This window comes from Choristoneura fumiferana, chromosome 2 (assembly GCF_025370935.1).
Source record: "Choristoneura fumiferana chromosome 2, NRCan_CFum_1, whole genome shotgun sequence".
Classification (NCBI taxonomy): Eukaryota; Metazoa; Arthropoda; class Insecta; order Lepidoptera; family Tortricidae; genus Choristoneura; species Choristoneura fumiferana.
Window position 1 is genome coordinate 19,528,552 of NC_133473.1, and position 23,971 is coordinate 19,552,522.

At 34.4% G+C, this 23,971-nt stretch overlaps 2 protein-coding genes across 4 annotated transcripts; both read left to right on the forward strand.

Annotated features, from left to right (window-relative positions):
- The first annotated feature begins 7,494 nt into the window (after nucleotides 1–7,494).
- Nucleotides 7,495–11,575, forward strand: LOC141445314 (uncharacterized). 2 transcript variants are annotated; one of them, XM_074111110.1, is made up of 4 exons: nucleotides 7,495–7,622; nucleotides 8,109–8,193; nucleotides 8,616–9,035; nucleotides 10,284–11,575. In XM_074111110.1, exons 3-4 carry the CDS (start codon nucleotides 8,696–8,698, stop codon nucleotides 11,225–11,227), a joined length of 1,284 nt encoding a protein of 427 aa, XP_073967211.1. In that variant the 5' UTR covers nucleotides 7,495–7,622; nucleotides 8,109–8,193; nucleotides 8,616–8,695; the 3' UTR covers nucleotides 11,228–11,575. The 2 variants fall into 2 exon arrangements, with proteins under 2 accessions (XP_073967211.1, XP_073967209.1); XM_074111108.1 differs by lacking the exon at nucleotides 8,109–8,193.
- A 4,032-nt stretch (nucleotides 11,576–15,607) lies between these two features.
- LOC141445315 (uncharacterized) lies at nucleotides 15,608–19,432 on the forward strand. 2 transcript variants are annotated; one of them, XM_074111111.1, is made up of 3 exons: nucleotides 15,608–15,701; nucleotides 17,314–17,740; nucleotides 18,092–19,432. In XM_074111111.1, the coding sequence occupies exons 2-3, from the start codon at nucleotides 17,401–17,403 to the stop codon at nucleotides 19,033–19,035; spliced, it is 1,284 nt and encodes a 427-aa protein (XP_073967212.1). In that variant the 5' UTR covers nucleotides 15,608–15,701; nucleotides 17,314–17,400; the 3' UTR covers nucleotides 19,036–19,432. The 2 variants fall into 2 exon arrangements, with proteins under 2 accessions (XP_073967212.1, XP_073967213.1); XM_074111112.1 differs by lacking the exon at nucleotides 15,608–15,701 and adding an exon at nucleotides 17,073–17,211.
- Nucleotides 19,433–23,971: the final 4,539 nt, after the last annotated feature.

Here is a 23,971-nt window from a genome sequence, read left to right on the forward strand (position 1 = left end):
AACATGGTCATTCTGTTGTGGTCCATATTTTGCATGGAATTGGAGAAAGAGCGAGCTATGGAGAGAACTATGCTTGGGGTTTCTCTACGGGATCGAATCAGAAATGAGGAGATACGTAACAACAAGGGTCACCGACATAGGCAAGCGAATTAGCTCGTTGAAGTGGCAATGGGCTGGGCAGGCCATATAGCACGGAGAACGATGGCCGCTGGGGCCGAAAAGTTCTCGAGTGGAGGCCGCTGATCGGCAAGCGCAGCGTAGGACGTCCACCAACGAGATGGACCGATGACCTGGTTAAAGCCGCGGGTTCACGGTGGATGCAAGCCGCTGCCAACCGAAGCAACTGGAGGTCTATGGGGGAGGCCTATGTCCAACAGTGGACGTCCTACGGTTGAGATGATGATGATGATGAGGAGAAAGAAAAAAACCTGATGATGCACAAATGTCTAACTTAAAACAAATGTACGAACCCTATGCACTTATATTTTGTTTAATATGTTGGCTGTATGCGTGTGATAGTGTGCAAATGACCCGTCTGTCCCACTAGTCCCATTGAGTAGTCCCATCATGGGACTACTGAGACGATTACGTTGCCGTCATAATACCTATGCCTTGCTTCGTTTGCTTGATAATCAATAACTGCATTTTGTGCTAACGTCGCACCACTAATGTAAATGTGCGTAGATAAGGGCCTTTATACCCTATTTTTAGGGTTTTATACCCAAACGGAACCTTATTGCAGTCACTCACGTGTCCGTCCGTGTGTTTGTCTACCGACTGCAAATTTTACAGTCTTCAAAATTTAACAGCATCATCTTGTTGACCCAAAGCGAATACAAATTGTCAAAAAAAATCTAAATGTTTTAAGATGGCTCCGATAGGTACAAAGAAAGAACAAGAAGTATACAAATAAGTAGAGGTGCGAAAAAAAAGTTTGACCTTCACCATAGTGAATTCATTGTAAGCCACGAAAGTGAGTTTTTTATATACATTTTTGTAGATACAGAAGAATGTTTTGACTTGCCTTCTTTGAAATTCCTGCATATTTATGTTACTAACAAGACAATCGACGTACCAAACTTAAAACACCCGTTTTTTGTTTTCGAGGTTAAAAAAACAGTTCGGAGGTTTTCAGCAGTTTTCAGTAAAGTTACTTGTATTGTTTTGAACCCCTTGTTTAATCATGAATGTCTCCTCAATAGACAGATTGATGTACAGCCTATAAAGTAAGTACTCGCCTTAATAACTTTAAAGTGCCGTTTATGGCTTACGTAAGATGTAAGTACATTTTCGCTTTTTACCATAATTTACATTCTCATACATGCAAAAGGTACTTAGGTAAATCATAAATTATGCTTCTATCATTTTCCACTTAGATGCGTACGGGGTTGGGCAAAATTGTGTTTTATTACACGAATACGGCAAAGCCGACAAGATAATGAATATAGTAGTACATTATAGAACGTGTGACATCTATCCATACTAATATTATAAATGCAAAAAAGTGTGTGTTTGTTTGTTAGTACTATGTTTGTGTGTTTATATGTTTGTATTGTTTTTCCGTCTTTCACGTCGAAATAGAGCGACGGATCGACGTGATTTGGTATAAGATAGTTTATGAGCCAGATAGTGACATTTATAAGCCACTTTTAATTCCGGAGAACACAGTTCCCGAGGGAGCAGCGTGCAATAACCGAATTCCACGCGGGCGAAACCGCGGGCAAAACCTAGTAAGAACATAAATTTTAATTAACGATAGCTTTAATTACTGAGAACCGATTTATCGAAAAAATATAACAATTACCTTTACTAACCTTTTAATTATTTCTCTTTTCTCGAGCAGCAATGTAATGCAAGCATTTATTTGACGTTTCAGAGAGGCAGCAAAAGTTGTGTTGGTGTTAGCTTTGTTACCGATACATTGCGTGCCGAATTCATTTGTATGAAAAAGAAGGTGTTTTTTTAACTAGAAATACTAATTTACGTTCATTAGGTAGGGCTTATGCTTTCAGCCCTTAAAATATAATATGTCTCATGGAAGTCACACGTTGTATAATGAACATAATATAGTGTTATTTTATATTAGCTTTGCCGTAGTCGAGTAACAAAACAAAATTTTCAACCAGGTGTTGATTGCTTAAAAAGTTATTTTCGGAAGTCTAATATCATTGAATTACAACCTTATTACAAGCTTTTTTTTAGTTCCACCTGTCCCGTTGTTTGTGTATCTGTCTGCCTGTCTGTCTGTCTGTCTGCCTTCGACCAACTTCAAGTAGTTGGATTGACTTGAAATTTTGTATACTTACGTAGATTGCGTGACAAGACATTAATCTGGTAGTGACATCCTGTTAGTCCGGCCAGGATTGTCTCCACAGGACGGAACTCTTCAACGGTTAATTGCACGACTTGAAATTTGGTATGCAAATGTAGTTTGGATGACAAAACAACAAAGTACAGTCAGCAAAAAAAGCTTTTATTATTTAAAAATGAAATTGAAATTTTTACCAAAAACTTATTATCTTGCTACTCCACTGACCACTGAGACTGTTAGATGCGGCTACCTCAAACAGTTTATATTTTCGTATATACCGGGTCGGCCCTGTAACAGTAGCAAAAAAATAAAACACAGGTTCTGCTACTCAAATGGAACTACTTAAAGCGTTTCCACCAGAGTTATGCTGTGCGAGGATGTGTAAATGAAACGTTTCTATTGGTTAATGAAACACCTTCGGGACACTTCTCGCACATTATTGGTGGAAACGCTGCTTTAGTTCTGCAACTATCAAAAATTAAGTAATTTTATCATTATGTTTATTCCAAACAAATTGAATGGTATTTTCAATGTCTAATAGCGTAAATTACATCGTCTGGCATGTAACAAAATGACGGATTTCGCAATACATTGCTTGATCAAACCATAATAAAAATCATAATAAGTATAAGTTATTTTCAAAAGTTGCAGAACTTTGTTGGCTCTAGATGAAGAATGGAAGCTGTGGTATAATTTTTTGCTCCTGTTACAGGCCCACCTTGTATAACTCTAGATTCATCTCTGAAACTAGGTACGGGACCAAAAATGTTCAAACAAAAATCCTAGAGCTGTCTTATACCATTGGTATTGTCTGTGAAAAGTAACTGTGTTTTACGTACCTAAAATTGGGGCAGCACTGAGTTTTGAAAGCAGTCAAAAAAGCCTTCTTTCTCCCATAATTTTCAGGGTGATATTTTATTCATTATAGGGTTTTAGTAAATTAAGGATAGGTTTACACTTATTATGTTCGTATGCGAAGTATAAGTGACAGCGAACCGCGCTGTCACTTTTTACTCAATTGATTATAAATAATTGAGTTTATTCAGTAGTTAAGTTAAACCATAGGTAAGATACATGACATGAATGTCTAAAAGATAAACACACACCAATACATAAGAAATTTAAAATTCTGCGAACGGAATAATTATGTCCTGAGGTTATTACGTTATTTTCTTAGTATTTTCCTAACAAAGTAACATTTTTCTCTGCGAAGGCTTAAAAACGTTTATTTCAACCGTCCATAACAGAGAGCAGAGGGAAAATATTTTAATCCCATTACACCAAGGGATTGCGGCTAAGGAAATGGAAGTTTTCTTAACAAATTGATTCGGAAAACCGTCTATTTGCAAGTGAATAGCAACGAAGCTGGTCAAGTGTTCCTATAAATTCGGAAAAAAGCCTTTATTTGGGTAAAACATTAGTTTATTATCAAGCAGCAAGTCTTATTTCGGAGGTTGCGAAAAATATCGTGCGAGTTGCAGTACATTGTAATCGACCATGGATCAGGGTAAACGTCCTAGTGCTGGCCACTGTCTCAGTAGTGGTAATATTTAAGTTTATGTTATTAACTAGAGGTTACAGCATTGTGTCATCTATTGGGCATTAGCATGTCGATAACTGGAACATTTACCTCACTCATAAATCAATAGCCGCGCAGCTTTGTATTATAAATTATTTAAGTAATATACTTTACTGAGCTATACTGACTGAGATTCTTGTATGTTCATTTATCTCAGTGATTTTGAATATTATTACGAGTTTAATGAAATTCGCTAAGTGAGACGATTTTGCGAGCAAACAATATATTGTTCTAGCTTAGTCTTATTACTTCAAATACGTGTGTTTTCGACTTTTAGAGCGAAGCTCCGTTGCCCAGGCGCCTTAAACATTATATTATAAACCAGCTATAACATATTATATAGCACTTTACCGCTTAAACATGGGTGGTCAGATACAGGTTTCCCAAACAAGAATTTACACAGCATGTTTTTAGAACACAACCTGTCTCAATCGACCTTCCCGATAGTGCAGATACTGCCATCTATTCAAAGCGGAAAATTAAGATAAAATTGCCACAATAAGTCTATTATTCAGAGAGGACACTTATGTCATTACACAATTTAGACACATGGTAGTTGACTGCCAAGTTTGCAAACTAAAATAAGTAATACTATTACAGGCAAGTAATATTGACAGGAGTAATATTATTACAAGAACCACTTCAGCTACGAATAATTCCAACTCCCCTATAATTAAAATCTATACCAATCAATAAATTACAGACAATTGTAACCAAAAATGTATAATTATAGAGTTCATAATATTGAATCGCATAAAATTCTTCAGACCTATTTTTCGGTCAACTTCTTATTTATGTCCTTTGTAATTTATCTTCGTAACTTTTAGCTCATTCATTTTTGTGACTACCATCGCAACTGATTTATATTTTCACTAGCTTTTACCCGCGGCTTCGCACGCGTAAACTATTCGGTGTGGAAGCTGCAATTGAAATTTTCGGGATTTTACAAAATTCCCCTGGAAATTTCCAATATTTATATCGTGGTCTTCATTGAGGTTGTGTTGTGAATAACTGTACAAAATTCAAGACTCTAAACCCAGTGCTGAAGTTTCAAAATTTTTCCCTATCCAAATTCAAATGCAAAATTAAATTCAAATAATTTATTCAGTAAATAGGCCGCAATGGGCACTTTTACATCTCATTTTTTAAACTACCAGCGCTTTCGGAAAGACCATCATTGCCAAGAAGAATGCGCCGCAAGAAACATGGCAGAAAATCATTTTTTCAAAATAAAATATTTACAAATAAAATACTTAAAAACTACAGTATACAATTAAAGAAAAAAATACAAAAATAATAATAATAATAATACGGGGATGTATGGGGTCCTTAGTTACAAAACTATCCCGTGGAAATATCGGGATAAAAGTAGCGTACTTATTGTTATTCCAGACATACGGCTACCTACATCCAAATTTCATGCCTCTAAGCCTAGCGGTTGTTATTTCGACATTTTATTCCTAGGTACCCCGTGTAATATCGGTCAAAAAGTCATCTATGTGTTTTTCTAGACATCCAGCTTCCTACATACCAAATTTTATGACTCTAAGCTCAGCGGTTAATATTTCAAGATTTTATCCCTATCCCGATGGAATATCGGGGTAAAAAATAGATTATTTGTTATTCCACAGGCCCAGCTACCTACATACCCAATTTCATGACTCTAAGCCCAGCGGTTATTATTTCAAGATTTTATCCCTATCCCGTGGGAATATCGGATAAAAATTAGCCTGTGTGTTATTCCAGAGGTCCAGCTACCTACATAACAAAATTCATGGCTCTAAACCCAGTGGTTGTTATTTAGAGATTTTATCCCTAGGTTTCCCGTGGGAATATCGAGTCAAAAAGTCCCTTACGTGTTATTCCAGACGTCTAGTTATCTACGTACCAAATTTCATGACTCTAAGCCCAGCGGTTATTATTTCAAGATTTTATCCCTATCCCGTGGGAATATCGGGATAAAAAGTAGGCTATGTTTTATTCCATAATTTCCAGCTATCTACATACCAAATTTCAGGGCTCTAAGCCCAGCGGTTATTAGTTCAAGATTTTATCCCTATCCCGTGGGATAAAAAGTAGCCTATGTGCTATTTCAAACGTCCAGCTACCTACTTATCAAATTTCATGACTCTAAGCCCAGCGGTTGTTATTTCGAGATTTTATCCCTACCCCGTGGGAATATCGGAATAAAAAGTAGCCTATGTTTTATTCCAGATGTTCAGCTATCTGCCTACCAAATTTCAGGGCTCTAAGCCCAGCGGTTATTAGTTTAAGATTTTATCCCTATCCCGTGGGATAAAAAGTAGCATATGTGTTATTTCAAACGTCCAGCTACCTACTTATCAAATTTCATGACTCTAAGCCCATCGGTTGATATTTCAAGATTTTATCCCTATCCCGTGGGAATATCGGGATAAAAAGTAGGCTATGTTTTATTCCATAATTTCCAGCTATCTACATACCAAATTTTCAGGGCTCTAAGCCAGCGGTATTAGTTCAAGATTTTATCCCTATCCCGTGGGATAAAAAGTAGCCTATGTGCTATTTCAAACGTCCAGCTACCTACTTATCAAATTTCATGACTCTAAGCCCAGCGGTTGTTATTTCGAGATTTTATCCCTACCCCGTGGGAATATCGGAATAAAAAGTAGCCTATGTTTTATTCCAGATGTTCAGCTATCTGCCTACCAAATTTCAGGGCTCTAAGCCCAGCGGTTATTAGTTTAAGATTTTATCCCTATCCCGTGGGAAAAAGTAGCATATGTGTTATTTCAAACGTCCAGCTACCTACTTATCAAATTTCATGACTCTAAGCCCATCGGTTGATATTTCGAAATTTTATCCCTATCCCGTGGGAATATCGGGATAAAAAGTAGCCTATGTTTTATTCCAGACGTTCAGCTATCTACATACCAAATTTCATCCAAATCCGTCCAGCCGTTTCAGCGTGAAAGAGTAACAAACATACTCACTCACTCACTCACATACTCACTCACTCACTCACTCACAAACTTTCACATTTATAATATTAGTAGGATTACTTACTAAGAACATACTTGAATTAATAATGTCGTTTTTAAGAACATTCTCCTTCATAGTATACAGCCATCAGTTTTTGGCCAATTTCATTTAATTCAGAACAATTGTCTCTTTAACACACATTTTATCACTATTTCTGTGTTAATTGATTCTTTAAATGAATTACAGAAATAAAATACATTTTGAAAAAATATGTTTGATTATTGACATGATATTAATGAACTAAGAGAATTACTTTGCTCACGCAACGCGTCAGTGTATTGTGGTGGTGGTGGTAGATGGTTTTGTGTGATTTGTGTGTGTTCTTACAGTGTGGAGATGGAGAAACTGCATGAACACGCATATCTTGCATAAACTTAGCTACCATAAGGTCGCGGGTGCGAGTGAGCAAAGAAATTATTTTAGTTCATTGACAATATTTCAATTAGTAGTATTCCTTATTAAAAAATACTAAAAGATAATTATCATGTGAAATTGTACAAGAAATATTTTCAAACTTTCTGTGTTAGAGAAGAACTTGGCCTATTTTTACTATTTTTGTTTTGATAATACAACATCATCTGCAAGATCATCCTGGTCACCAGTTCTGACTCGGCTATGTGACTAGCTCTTCTCATACCTTGTAGTATTTCTTTTTAATAACTCAAAAAATTACGTAAATTTTATTGGGAAGAGTGAAAATTTATTGCAAAGGTAAATAACCCTTATTTTATAATGTTAATCGAGCGATAAGCTATTATTTATTTTTCGTTTTTATTATTAATGTCGTGTAAGATTTTGATTTACTTTATTTAGGTATACCAAGTTATAAACCTTCAGATTCTTATACTAAATTAAATGATTTAAATAGATTACAAGCAGGCTGAGTCAAAGTTAATAAAGAATTAACTGCCTGAAGTGATTTAAACTTGAATTCATTTTAGTTAAAAATTATATAGCTTATGGTTAAAAACAAGCTCAATTCTCAAGGAGTAGAACATTATAGTCGTCTACCTCACCTACATAATATGAGTTTCAATCTCTCCTGCTGGGTCGTGCTGAGTCACCGACTTCGAGCTGTAGGTACCTAGAAAAATATTTTCAAGGGTTTGGTAGTCGGTTCCATTTTTTGTTATGTTTTTATTTTTTTGCAGTCGGTTTTCGCGGTCGGAATGTAAATGCTTATCTTAATTTCCCTAGGATTCCATCATCAGATCTTGACTTGGTGACAATGGGACAACCACAGAAGAGTTCTCTTTCGAAGAAAAAAAGAATTCTTTTTGAAGTCGGTTAGAAAATCGGCAAAGTGCGAGTCGGACTCGCGCATGAAGGGTTCCGTATCATTATCTAAACAACATTAGCAAAAATCTTTAAAAAAATCACGTTTGTTATATAGAATAGAAGCCCCCGTATTTCTTTTATTTTAATTTCAGTATTTATTTTTAAAGTGAAAGCGTCTATCTGTGGCCATTATTAATACGGAGCAAAAAATATATCATTTGTGAAAATTACAACTGTCTAGCTATTACGGTTCACGAGATACAGCCTGATGCCAGACAGACGGACGGGCAGTGAAGTCTTAGGAATAAGGTCCCGTTTTTACCTTTTGGGTACGGAACCCTAAAAAGTTCGTGTTATTAAAATTTTTGAAAAAAAATTTACTTGCTGAGAACGGATTCTTTTAAAACAAGTTCTTTTTTTTCGTAGAATCATCTCAAATAAACTGTTGTAATCTTACCAAAAGAGATTTAAAAGCTGAAGAAAAACATATATATTAGCTTTTGAGAATGAACAAACACCAAAATGGACAGGAAAATCCCAAACCACAATATATCACAGAAGAGGATCTTAAAGTGATACTCACAAAATATGGATATGTGATCAACGAAATAAAAATTAAACATTATGAAGTCAATTTAGCATGTGAAAACAAAATGCTTGGGATTCTAGCTGATCATTTGATACTGAAAGTAATTCTAATTTCAAATAATGAGCAAAAAACACTCAATTTTTTCATAAAAGCACTGCCTCAAGATGCAGTAAAAGCATTATTTGTAAGGTCCTTAAATCTCTTCGAAAAGGAACTAGTATTTTATCAAATCATCAAAAGCAAGATGGATTTACCAGGTGAGAAATCTCATAAAATTTATTTTGTACTGTATTATCGCGTCTTACTTTCCACGATGATATAAGGGCACTTGCCTTTTGTCATTCGAAACATCGGTAATTTCCAAGATCCAGGGGCTATAAAAGTCTTATTTAATGCCTTATTGAAAAGCAAGCTGGAGGCTAACGCCATGGTATGGAACTCGTATGAGGCGACCTACTCTTGCTGTAAGAGTAGTTTCAAAAGGTATTCTTAAGAATGCTGTTCAGAAAAATATATGGATGTTACCCGTATTTATACCCCACTAAATTCCTACGTGGCACTATAGGCTTTAATAAGAGGTGAGGCGCAACCTGAGGCTTCTCGTTTTTACTTGTCGGGTCTTGCGTGGGGCGGCAGACTGTTCGGAGCTCGTAGAGCAGCTAGTCAGATTGTCTGTCCCTGACGTGCCAAGGATAACCTTGAGACCTCAGTGTGACGTGTCGCACAGGTACTCACCGCTGCCACACACCCTGGCGCTGCTGAACGCACTGCTGGTGTCCACTCCGGAGTCCGACCTGCTGGCGGGGCGTTGGGCTGCTGTGTCTCGACAATTATTAATGTTTTGCGAGATGATGAATGACAGGAAAATTAGTGTTCCTATTTAAAATTTCCCACTGTTCTATAGTTTAAGATGTAATTTGTGTAGTTTCTCAGTGTATTGGTCAAGACTATAACGCTGGGAAATATATCTTCAATCCATACTATATTATATTATATAATACTATAAATGCGAAGGTGCGTGTGTTTGTGTGTATGTTTGTCCATCTTTCACGCCGTAAAGGACCGACGGATCGACGTGATTTTTGGCATAGAGATAGTTTATGGACACGAGAGTGACATAGGCTACTTTTTATTCCGAAAAAATGCACAGTTTTCGAGGGAACAGCGTGCGATAACCGAATACCACGCAGGCGGAGCCGAGGGCAAAGCTAGTAAATAAATAAATTAAAAAAATGTATTTTTATCGTTTTAACAAATGGCAAATATTTCTACCTCACTGCCGTCTAAAATGATGTTTATAAATATATTGTGAATAAATTAAAATTAAAATGAATTCTGAGTTTCTTCGTCTAAAATTTCTTGATTATTATCACTAATATGATAATGTTTTTTTAATAGGTGCTGGATCAAAAAGACTTCAATGGTTCATGATATCAAAGAAAATTTTACTACAATCAATTCCTATTCTACAAAAACCTTGTGACTAAAATTAACTGTATTTTTAGGCTTGAAACCTTGGAGCAGTAAACTAGTTGCAAATTTGGATAATGCTATAGTACTCGACGACCTGACGTCTTTACAGTATCAAATGCGCAGCAAGGATATCAAATTCGACGTGCAGCATGCTTTAGAAGCATTGAGAACTCTGGCGCGCTTTCACGCCGGCTCGATCATTTACGAAGAGACTGTAACTAAAAACCTAAACAAACCCTACCGTCTCGGTGAAGAATATGGACAATATTTAGATTTAGCGCATTTCGACAAGGCTAATCAATGGTTCATTCAATGCAAAACAGGAGCATTGATGGTTGTTAAAGAATATTCAAAATACAAAAATGCTGATAAAGATCTTTTAAAAATAATTGAAGACCGATGGAGTGACGTCTGGAACGCCGCATTAGACTATAACGATTCTGAAAGGAGTGTTATTTGTCATAGAGATCTTTGGAACAATAATCTTCTATTTCATTATAAGAAACGGGAAGATGGAAAGTTAGTGCCGGATGACTGTGTCCTGGTTGATTTCCAAGCAATCACTTATCAACCGCCAGCACGCGACGTGATGTTCCTTCTCCATTGCAACTTGGAACGTCAGTTTCGGAAAGAAAATTTAAATAAATTATTCGAATTTTATTTCGATGAACTGAAAAACATCCTTTTGAAATACGGTATAATGGTAGAGGATATAATTCCAAAGGATAGTTTTGTGAGGTCAGCAAAGGAATATAATATCTGGGGTTTAGTTGTACATGCTTCTTTGGTTCAAGTGATTGGTCTAGATGATAATTTAATGATGAAAAAGTTTAGTGAAGCATCACAGTTTGAAAAAGTGGTATCGAATGACAGAACTACATATATAAGAGAGATGGTTCAAGAAAGTGAATTTTATAAACGAAAAATCATAATGCCGCTTGAAGAGATTGTGGAAGACTACATACTCACTAATTAAATAGTTTTTTTAGAAACCGTGTTGGTACTTAATAATAATAAATATTAAAATAGGATGAGTAAAATAACTATAATTATGAAAGTTATTAGATGATTCAATATTATTATAGTTACAAAACATCGCGTTTTCGTAATTATAATGGTTATAACCAGTAGCCGTATATTAAATTTGTCTAATCTAAGAGATAATTGCAAAACACTTTTTGTTTGCGCGCTGACGTGTGTAAGAAGTATAAACCAAAAATTTGTGATTTAATTGAGAGGCTTATAATTTCAAATGTTAATTTTTATACATGAACTTTAATTGTACCTATGTATCATGTGTGTCGAATAAACTTTTTCATTTTAATTCCATTTTCTATTGTTTATTAAAGATAACACTAAAACACCGGGTGTTGTGCACTTAATTGTAATAATTTGAAGTTAACAGTGTTTAGCATAATTAATATGTATACTTCAGCGCAAATACGGTTTTCTAGCGCTAGAAATAAAAATCCATTCGCTAAGCCGTGGACAGCTGACCGTGGCCAAAATATAAAAGGTTGACTCTTGATATTCAAGTAATTTCCCAAGAACCTTTTTCATCTTTTTGTTTATTTTTAATAGAACGAGTACCTAAATTTTGTTCTCAAATATCTGCCTAGTATTTAAGAGCATTAAATCCACCTTTAAAATACGACGCGAATCAAATAACGATACAGTTTCTATCACAAGGCAAATCGTAGCCAATTATCGTAGTTGTTTATCAAAACTGTTATTCATGGCAGTACGGAAGCGACGTGATACAAAATTCACACTGTTGATTGTGTTTTGCACGTCATAAAAACAGTACTATAGGTCCATAAAATTAAAAAAAAAATTGAAAAAAAAACAATAAAACATCTAATTTGTTCAGGTTAACTTAGGTTTATTGTAGAATAATTCTATAAGGTTCATAATTTATATTTTTATTATTTGTATTGTATTGAATTGTATTATATTGTGTATTGTATAACTCTGTGTTGTACATAAAACATACGAAACAGTAAACAAGAGAAAGATATGTACAAAGGCGAACTTATCCCATAAAGGGATCTCTTCCAGTTAACCTTTAAACGATTGAAAGGACATCAGAAACAAGAGTTGCCACCACATTGGAAAGATAAAAGAACCGAAAATTTTAAATGAACTTAATAATTATTTTTGTTATATTTATTTAAATACCTTTACACTGTAATACAAAATTGTGTTGCAGTTTCTAAAAAAAAAATAGTAATGAGAATCTAAAATAATATCCTTGAACAAACAATTCTTGTAGATTTATTTAATCAATTTAGAGGTTTCGAAAATTAATGATTCTTACAATTTGGATAAAACTTGCCAAGTGATTTTTGGGCGCGTACAATTATGCCAGTTTAGTCTTATCTCTGAAAAAACTGTTTTAGGCTTTTAGCCCGAGCGAAGCTCGATCGCCCAGGTGCTTTGAGCATTATGAATCAGCTTCAAAATTATACACACTCGACCGCAAAAACATAAATGGGCAGATTCTCTCGAAGAAGCATATTCACATCGTATTTTTTAGATATAACTATATAAAACATACTCGTACATAAAGTGTTTTAATTTGACCTTCCAGATAATGCAAATACTGCCATTTATTCAAAGCGGAGATCTAATATTAAATTGCCACGATAAGTCTATTGCCTCTGTGCACGACATCAGCGCCACCTAACGTCCGCAACTTTGTTGGCTCTGAGGCTCTAACGTTTTGAAATTTCATCGCGACATTGTGTCAAAAATCAAACGTATTAATTTATGATACAAAATTACTGTGATACGGCTCGACAAAAATTGGTGAATTAATTTTTGGTCGTTAAAATTAAATGAGGTAAGTAAAATTTATTCAAAAAGTGAATTTTATTTTGGTTATGTCAAGGTTTATCTACTTCATGTTTAGTTATACTTTTACTGTAAAACAAAAAGATAAAGCTACTTTAATTTTATTGTTTTTTTTTAAATAATAGTAAACAAAACATATTATATAAAATTGTTCTTGTATCGCTAGTAGTAAATTAAATATCGTTTTCAGATCGAAATGCGAATAAGTATCATTTTGAAGACCGGGTTTGTGAGTATCACTCACAATATAAAATTTCAACCACAAACCGTTTAAAAAGGAAAATTGTTGGTATCTAGACATGTCCGGGATGTAAAGGAATTAAGAAAAAACAGGCACAGTGTTCAATAATTCCAGCTCGCATCGAATCATAAGACACACATCTGTGTTACTAAAATTAGGTATACTTCATTTAATTTAGAATTAGAAACCACAATAACATTATATTGTGTCTGGTCAACTATTTGTTACCAAGCAAATAGTACAGTACAATAGTCTGGGAGCCGCAAAATAAAATTGAATTAAAATGCTTAACACTTTTATGTGCGTTGTCTAGTCAATTGTTGCAATCAGTCACTAATGTGCCAAATTACAATTCCGCAATATTAGTCTCCGCTTAGCAATTGCTGCTTCGTATTAGTTCTAAGCTTCCGTACTAGCAATTGAAGTGCCACTTTTTGCGTGTCGTCAATTGTTACTCTAGTGCAAATTGTAAAGAGATTATAGTTCACGCGCCGCAATATAATGTTGTTGTGGTTTCTAATTCTAAATTAAATGAAGTATAGTTAAGTCTATTGTTTTGTTAATATTATGATATATATGACAGGACGACAGAGGCTACATTATTTCTACTTTTGGCCACTATTAACGCTGCGATGAATTTCATTACCCCCACCTAGTACTTCCACCTAGCGAATTGAGAGAGCACATTTGTGTCATTATACAGCTAAACACATGGCAGTGTTTCTGCCAAGTTCGTTAAGCAAAAGAACAATATAATTTTATGTAACACGAGTTCTAGGTACTCAGCTACTTTTAACTTCTTGTTATTAGATTAGTCATACATAATTTATAAATTTTCGTGTAAGTATAACCAACACATTTTAAATTTAAGGGATCAATATTGACTCACATTAAATTCTGTCCTATTTTTTGTTCTACTACCTATCTTTTTTTTATTCGACTGGATGCAAACGAGCATGTGGGTCTCCTGATGGTAAGAGATCACCACCGTCCATTAGCATCTGCAACACCAGGGGTATTGCAGATGCGTTACCAACCTAGAGGCCTAAGATGGGATACCTCAAGTGCCAGTAATTTCACCGGCTGTCTTACTCTCCATGCCGAAACACAACAGTGCAAGCACAGCTGCTTCACGGCAGGATTAGCAAGCAAGATGATGGTAGCAATCCGGCCGGACCTTGCACAAGGTTCTACCACCTGCAAAATCTGTGTTCATAATCATCACTTTATATTTTATTAATTACTAGCCGTTACCCGCGTCTCCGTCCGTGTAGAATTCGGTTATCGCTATCCCGCGGGAGTAATGCAATTTTACGGAATAAAAACGGGACCCCGGGGGTCTCCGAGACCTGTATTCCGAATTTCATCTAAATCGGTTTAGCGGCTTAGACGTGATGAAATTACAAACAAACAAAAAAAAACAGACTTATAAACTTTCGCATTTATATATTAGGGAGATAACTTTTTGAGCTCATAGATTTCATGACTACCATCGCAACTTAAGAGTTATTAAACATTTATCATATTTTCAGAACATTCTCCGTCATAGCAGATAGGTACTTATTTATGTTTTTTTTAAATAAGTATATATTTCAACACATAATGTTGCTTTTAAGAACAATACTATAATTATGATGACATAAATAAATATTTCAATTATGATTTTTTGTTACTAACGATCACATTACCGCATTTAAATTCAAAATGTCATTAATATACAATGTATTATTTTTTATTTTACAATATATACTTAAATAACAAATACATATGAACTAAAAAAAAATCTTTGCTCACCCGCGACCATATCATAGCTAAGTTTATGCAAGAAATACGTGTTTATGTAGTTCCTTCACCTGCACACTAGAAGAACACACAAATCATACAAACCCATAATAATATATCACCACCACCACAATAAACTGACGCGTTTCGGACTCAACAAGAGCTCATCTTCAGAGCAACACAACCGTACTCCATCCTACCTGATGTTAGACTAAGTAACGCTTGATTCAATAAAATTAACTAATACATAATTAAAAAACAAAGAAAAATAGAACTCAAACTAACTTATCCTATATTATGTACAAACATCGCCCAGATTTCTATTATTTGGGCAGAGTACAAGGAAGGAACAAGCATGATGTAAAATTGCATAAGAAATGTTTTAAAATTTTCTGTGTGTCAGAAAAACTTGGCATATTTTTTTACATTTTTACTACATCATTTGCCAGATCATCCTGGTCACCAGTTTGGATTCGGCTATGTGACTAGCTAGACTTCACATGCTTTGTAGTTCTTCTTAGTAACAAATAAATTACATAAACTTTATTGGGAACAGTGAAAATTTATTGCAAAGGTAAATTTTTCTTATAATAATAACGTAGCTGTCATTTATTTTTCGTCTTTCTTTCTATTTATGATTTTTATTAACGTAAGGTATAAACTTTCACATTTTTGTACTAAATATAACTCCTTTTAGTAGAAGATCCGTTTAAGAACCACCTTCACTAAACTGGTTAATAGACAAAAAGATATGTTAATAAGGTTTACTAATGTTCCAGCGAATAACGTTTGGCAACCAGTTTAATTTCGCAACTGTTTAATATTTCTGAAACTGTAAATATTTCAGGATTTTTATAAAACTTACCTAGCCTAAAGGGTTCTACACGATGGCTCTAAAATAAATCCTGAAATATTTACAGTTTTAGAGTTTGCGAAATGAAAAGTTGCGAAATGAAACAAGTTGCCAAACGTTACGTTGCGAAAAGGCAGTATCCGAACTCATAGGTACCTACTCATAAATTTTAATATCAATCAAAAGTATGAATGAAGCCTATAAAATGTATAAACGCCTCAAGGTCACAAAATATAGCTGTCTCGGCGCCCAATATCATTTCTTTACTTTCGGCGTCGAGACTCTATATAGGTCCTTGGGGTAAGGGTGCGCTGGAGCTACACAGGGAGCTCAGCAATAGGTTAAGGGAGGCAACAGGCAACTCTCGCGCAAAGAATCTCAATCGCAGTTCAACGCGGGAATGCTGCCTGCGTGATGGGCACCATGCCAAGAGGCCCACCTCTCTTTTTTAATTAAAGTTTTAGTTTTAGTTATTTTAATTTAATAGTAGTTTTAGTCCTATGGGTATTTTGTATTTTCATAATATTTTCTTAATTGGGTTGTCTATTTTTCTCGTGGCATAACTACAGGTTGGCAGGTTTGAATCAATTCTAGTTTTTTTCACCCTTTGGTACAGGTATTGCCACCAGTGTTGAGGTCACGCACAAAAAAACATGTCGTGTAATGACAGCAGGATTTTGACATTTACTCATTGATTTCATTCATTCTCCTTTTGTGTTATCAGTTCTTTTTGTAGCTGTGTGTGTAATCATTCACTTCAACTCTCGTGGCAATATACCTATATAATAATAAATTAAATCTTTTAACGCATATGCGCTATTTCATGTAAACATGATGGTTTAGGGTTACCTAGCTGCAAAAATCTGTTTCGAATTTGTGTGATGGCTGTAGTTTTTTTTTTTTTACTTCAGACTGGAATTTTTTAGGCAACCCATTTACAATATATTAACTAACTTATTTAATTTCATATAAAATACTTTTCATCCATCGACCAGTTCGGTGAAGGTCGTTCTTAAACGGATCTTTGGCCATTTAAATACATCACAAGCTGAATAAGTCAGAGTTAATAAAAAAAAAATCGTTAAAGAGATTCAACCTTGAATTAGCTCTTAAATAGCGTAGAACCAAGCTCAGTTGCTAAGCTATTTGTCTCCGCATACTTTTAAAATACGAACGAGGATACATTCAACTGCTGGTTTACAGAGGTAAACCAATTTTAATAATTAAAAAGGTGTGTTGCCAAAACATCAATATTATTTAAAAAAAATACGCTCCGAGAACGGATTCCTTAAAAAAAGTACTTGTACTAATTATCAGTTTTTTTTCTTTACAGAATCATCTAAAAATAAGTGTAAGTTTAGTTTCCAAATAAGATTTACAAGTTTGAAGAAATAAATAATAAAATTGTTAGCTTCTAACAATGTACAGATACCAAAATGGGCTGGAATATCCCAAACCACAATATATCACAGAAGAGGATCTTAAAGTGATACTCACAAAATATGGATATGTGATCAACGAAATAAAAATTAAACATTATGAAGTCAATTCAGCATGTGAAAACAAAATGCTTGGGTTGTTTGCTGATCATTTGATACTGAAAGTAATTGTAATTTCAAATAATGAGCAGAAAACACACAATTTTTTCATAAAAGCGCTGCCTCGAATTGCAGTAAAAGCATCAATTGTAAGTTCCTTAAATCTATTCGAAAAAGAATTAGTATTTTACCAAATGATCAAAAGCAAAATGGATTTACCAGGTCAGTAATCACATAAAATTCCTTATATAATGTATTTTCAGTGTTTTTGAAAAGAAAATTAATTATTGTTTCAATAAATGACAAATATTTTAAACTAACTGCCATTAAAATGATGTTATTATTTTGTAAATGAATTAAAAATAAAATAAATAACGATTTTCTCTGAAAAACTTAAATATGGAAAAATATTTTTTGTCATAAATTGCTTGTTTTTTATCACTAGTAATAATATTTTTTTAATGGCTTCGAGATCAAAAAGACATCAATGGTTAATGATAATCAAAGATAACTTTACTTCAATCAATTACTATTCTACAAAAACCTTCTCAGTAAAATTAACTGTATTTTTAGGCTTGAAACCTTGGAGCAGTAAACTAGTTGCAAATTTGGATAATGCTTTAGTATTCGACGACCTGACGTCTTTACATTATCTAATGCGCAACAAGGATATCAAATTCGACGTGCAGCATACTTTAGAAGCATTGAGAACTCTGGCCCGCTTTCACTCCAGCTCGATCATTTACGAAGAGAATGTAACCAAAAACCTAAACAAACCCTACCGTCTCGGTGAAGAATATGGACAATATTTAGATTTATCGCATTTCGACAAGGCTAATCAATGGTTCATTCAATGCAAAACAGGAGCATTGATGGTTGTTAAAGAATATTCAAAATACAAAAATGCTGATAAAGATCTTTTAAAAATAATTGAAGACCGATGGTGTGACGTCTGGAACGCCGCATTAGACTATAACGATTCTGAAAGGAGTGTTATTTGTCATAGAGATCTTTGGAACAATAATCTTCTATTTCATTATAAGAAACGGGAAGATGGAAAGTTAGTGCCGGATGACTGTGTCCTGGTTGATTTCCAAACAATCACTTATCAACCGCCAGCACGCGACGTCATGTTCCTTCTCCATTGCAACTTGGAACGTCAGTTTCGGAAAGAAAATTTAAATAAATTATTCGAATTTTATTTCGATGAACTGAAAAACATCCTTTTGAAATACGGTATAAGGGTAGAGGATATCATTCCAAAGGATAGTTTTGTGAGGTCAGCAAAGAAATATAATCTCTGGGGTTTAGTTGTACATGCTTCTTTGGTTCAACTGATTGGTCTAGACGACAATTTAATGATGAAAAAGTTTAGTGAAGCATCACAGTTTGAAGAAGTATTATGGAATGACAGAACTACATTTATAAGAGAAATGGTTCAAGAAAGTGAATTTTATAAAGGAAAAATCATAATGCCTCTTGAAGAGATTGTGGAAGACTACATACTCACTAATTAAATAGTTTTTTTTAGAAACCGTGTTGGTAATAATAATAAATATTAAAATAGGATGAGTAAAATAATTACATGAATGTGATGGGATTATATAAGCGTTTATTATTATTTCAATAAAGTTGCAAAACCATTTTCGTTATACTCTAAGCCATGCCACCTACTTTAAGCTATTGTTTTATTTGATTTAGTAATTTTCGTAATGGTTATTACAAGTAGTCCTATATTCTATTTGTGTATAAAATTATTGAAAAACACTTTTTATTTGTGCACGGACGTGTATGAAGGAGTATAAACTAAAAATTAGTGATTTAATTGAGAGACTTAGAATTCCAGATGTTAGTTATTATACATGAAATTTAATTGTATGTATTATGTGTGTTGAATAAACTTTTTTATTTTCATTCCATTTTCAATTGTTTTACGTATAAATATATAAATTTGAGGCTGTCAGTATTAAAAATGATCTAATGCTGAAGATACATTTAAACAAGCCTATTTTAGGAATCTATGAACGGATAATGAAACAGGATAATAAAAAAATCCAATATCCATTATAACACTACTATTAGGTTTTTTATAACTTCAAAACACATGCCAAAACACATGCGGATGATAATAAATGAGAACTGCGAAAATTTCAGATTATTTTAGCTGTCTGCTTAGCCATTATATTTTTTACAATTAAAAGCTAGAAAATATTAAGTATCATATTATTACTAAATACATTTGCAGTTTATTACACTATAAAGAACCGGTTTCAATGCATTACATTTTGTTTTCTTTTGAATTTACATTTTTATTAAGTCTGTAAATGCACAAAATTTACTTTTAGTAATTGATATGAGCCAATAGTCGGTGATGCAATACCGCGTAACTAGGATTTTCCGGAAGGTATAATTTTCACTCTCAGACCATTACAATATTAGTAACTACTGTTAGTACAGTGAAAAATTATACCTCATGAAAAATGCTACTTACGCAATGCTTCATTATTTGCTTAAAACCCTATATTTTAACAAAAAAGTTCCTAAAAAAATCCAATAAGTCTTCAGTTGAAACGCTCCATCTTAGTAACATTACCCAAAAAGCGATTTGTTCAAATCGGTCAACAAATAAATTGTTGGAACCAAACGCTGCGACCATCCATATATTTTATTTCCACGTCATTTGGTCGAGATACATCGTTCCGGGGTAAGTACCTAAGGAAAATACTGGGACATCAATGATATCTTTTCTTTCCATTTATTTAATTCTTAATAGCAAAAACCAATAGGTATATCATTACAATAAATTATAGTTAAAAAGATACCATATTTTAAGACACGTAAATTGATTGATTAGAATTTTTTATAAAGATTGTGAAATCTTTTTAAAGTGACAACGTTGGTCAATGTACTATGTTAACGTCAATGAATGAAAAACGTCACATCAGAATTTATACTGTGCGTTTAGGTTTCTATCAAAAAATCTTGTAAAAGTTTTATCTTAATGTTTACATTAAAGTACCGATAAGCAAAACCTTAATTACATTTAATTTCGATTATCTTAAAAAAAAAATTTGGTTGCGATAATCGAATTAGTCGATTTGTAGATTCATTTAATAATAAAATTATTGTTCTATACATCACACTCGTAATTTAATGGATTTAATTATGTATCAGCCACATAAATAACTATTTTTCTACCCAAGAAAATAACCTAATGTCAACAGACGAGTATCAGAAAGAAGGCCCGGGCCCAGCAATGAAGGCACTCAATGGGCTAATAAAAAGATTATTTTATAAATCGATGTGGAATGTGAATCAAATGATAATAACCTAATAACATTTCGCCTTATAACAACGTACTCCTGTTTAAATGACCTTCAGCTACAATGGATGAACTCTGACCGTTATCACTTAAGCTTAATTGCATCATCGACGACATTTTGGCTAATTTGAATGCGGCTGTGAGCGGTTCCGATTGAGCGGTTAAAAATAGTTTTTTTTTCTTCCCTTTGTAAACGAGTAATTGACTAACGACTTCAAATATTTATGCTGAGTAGAGCCTAGTTTATACTCTACTCTAATTGCTACCTACTCTAACGTAAATATTTTTATGTTTCTCAGTCTCTCTCTTTCTCTAAAATAGATAGAAACCAGGGGTGCGTGGTCAAACCAGATAAATCAAAATAATTGACTGTTGAAAAACTATCACTATGTTATGTACAGTCAACTATAAAAATAACGATTCGGCCAAAGTTACAAGTATTTTTTTATACACGACTTTATTGACACAACATTAAGGTCGTGTACACATATTTTTTTAACTTTGTCCGTATCGATATCTTTGTGTACTGCACCATCAGCCAAATAAGTGGTCTATCAAGTTTAAAACAAGTTTCTATCAAATTAATATGTCGCTAAAGTCGAACTTTCAAGTTGACAGACACGTCTATTGGCATTATTGTTTTATGACATGCCAACGATTATCAGCTTTAGGGTGGTAGACCACATATTTGGCTGATGATACTTACCGCGTAGTAATATTTTGTTTAAACATTTTATTGATGTAATAAAATTATAGATATTATACCAAAAATAATTAAAAAAGAAATGTTAATAATACTGACATAAAGTGGTGCCTTTCACGCCGTGCTCGGTTTTAGAAAACGACGCACCTGGGCCAATTAACTATTTTACCGACACTGCGTCTCCTGCGTTACCAAAATTGTCTCTGGCGTTACCAAAAATCAAACTTCCAACAAGATATTTCACGGTTTAATAGGTTGAACTTCCGTAGGATGGCATGTATTCATGCACACCATCTATTAAATTACAGAAAAAAGAAGTTTACTTACATAAATCTAAACTAAAACAGATTAGCGTCTACTGCATCGGAATCGGGAGGGTATTTGTTGCTTTGTCTATACAAGTCTACTTCTTAAGCGCAGAAATGCTAATCCAGTGCACGCAGTACCATATGGAACTCTATACAAAGCAACAAATCCGTCCGCTCCTTACGCTCCGATTCGGGATTCGGATGCAGTGGACGCGCAGATTAAGGGACCTATGTAAGAGTGGGTAGCAGCGCTCTCTATCGCCAACTACAAACTCTGGACTCCAGTACTGCGATGTTGAAGAAAAGGGGAAACTACCTCACTATTTTCACAAGAAAGTCGTTATGGAGGTTAACTGCTGATCCTCAAACGCGACTGCTCTGTCAAAAGTATAGCGCCTAAAGGTGGTTCTACGCTAGACGAACCGAGCACGAGCGAAGCACGAGCGGAGCCGTTCCCGGCTTCGTCGTTCGCGATGTCAAGTGTGGACACGTCCACGAGCGCACTGCGAGCGCGAAGCAAATCCCTTTGTGTTCGTCAAAAAACCGACAAATGGCGGAACGCAGCCGAGCACGAACGAAACTCTCGCAGCGCGCTCGTTCGAGGCTTGTAAGTCGGTCCACATTAGACGAATGAGGGCTCTCGTTTTTTGTCCCACTAGATGGCGCACTTTTGCGTGAGGTTTTTAAGTATGGCTTTCAAAATCTGTTATTACGGGCGCGAAAACAAAGTTTAGATTAAAATCATATTTAATACACCTTAAAACCGTACCATAAAAATATCGAGCATGCCACAGTGTTGCATAGTCCCCGTTTTGTTTGGAAAAAAGGGAGGACAAAGGCTTACGAAAAACAAAACTGTCTCAAAACACAGACATTCATTGCCCCGGAACGCATATTTGTCATAATTAATTTCAGATATTGCAAAATATTCACAAAATTATTCTAATTATAAATAAACCCGCGTACCTCGCCCAAAAACTATGAGATTTGACATTTCGGAGACCTCACGCTACACTAGCGCCTCTAGCGGCGAATCATACGCGATAGCCCTCATTGTGCTCGGCTCGTGCTCGGTTCGCCTAGCGTAGACGCACCTTTAGAAAGAAAGTTATAAACTGAGAAAAAAGTGGTACCGATTTCAATAACTACAGTGTGTTACCAGCAGCCAGGCATTTTTTAAGGGAGTTTAAAGTATCGTATTTAATTAATTAAATAAAATTCAGACTTTGTTAACTTTCTAACAAAATTAAATTTTACTTCTTAAAATGTCTTATTAAATAACTTTAAAAAGCGAAAATTTAAGATATAAGGACAAGAGATTACGTTGGTTTATTTGCACAGCTGTTAATATGATTGGTTGACCATCTTTTATACAACATGAGCTTTTAAAAGACGCCGTAGGTACAATACGTTTTGACAATAAAACAAAAAAAAATCAGCGTCGTTGGTGTTGCCATACATCAATATTATGCACTTGACATCCTCGAGATCATTTCTCCGCTTAAGTCAAAGTAATGTGAAAGTCGATCTAGATGACGGTGTGTCAAATGCAATCTGACTCCATCGTTCCCTACGGTCGAGTAAAATATAATGAAAGAACCTTGAGGAATGGGAGTTTAAATGGAGGAAAAATTTCCCATTAATTTTCTGAGAATGGCATTTGGTAACAAACTTTCCTAAAGTAAAAGAAAAGAGTTAAGTGTACTTTGCAGAAGTTTCAGAACGTTACGGAACAAAAACAATCGTGAAATTGGACTTTAACTAATTTTTAGATTTGCAATGTTTTCAATCTGCGAAAGTCTTAATCAGTGATTGAAAAAGTTTGCCCAGAAAAGGGTAGCTGGAGGTTAAAAAAAATCGCAACAGCGGCGTTAAGAGTTACTCTAAATGCTGTTAACAGACTTATTTAAATCTATTTGGGACGCTGGAATTAGAAGACATAAAAATACGGTTGGCTCAATCATGAAACTGGTTGTTATGATCGTTAGATGAATAGATAATTGTATTGTAATACAATAAACTTAAACTTACTGCTAAGGAAAATTAAGTAGTTTTATTTCATCATTATCGTCAAACAGAAGTCGTCTTTTGCTGGACAAAGGCTATGTATTTACCCCAAA

Bases quoted from the DNA above. Each gene is read 5' to 3' on its own strand.
- LOC141445314 (XM_074111110.1), top strand. From the start codon at position 8,696: ATGAACAAACACCAAAATGGACAGGAAAATCCCAAACCACAATATATC. The intron at 9,036-10,283 runs GTGAGAAATCTC...CTGTATTTTTAG, and splicing joins AAGCAAGATGGATTTACCAG to GCTTGAAACCTTGGAGCAGT.
- LOC141445315 (XM_074111111.1), top strand. From the start codon at position 17,401: ATGTACAGATACCAAAATGGGCTGGAATATCCCAAACCACAATATATC. The intron at 17,741-18,091 runs GTCAGTAATCAC...CTGTATTTTTAG, and splicing joins AAGCAAAATGGATTTACCAG to GCTTGAAACCTTGGAGCAGT.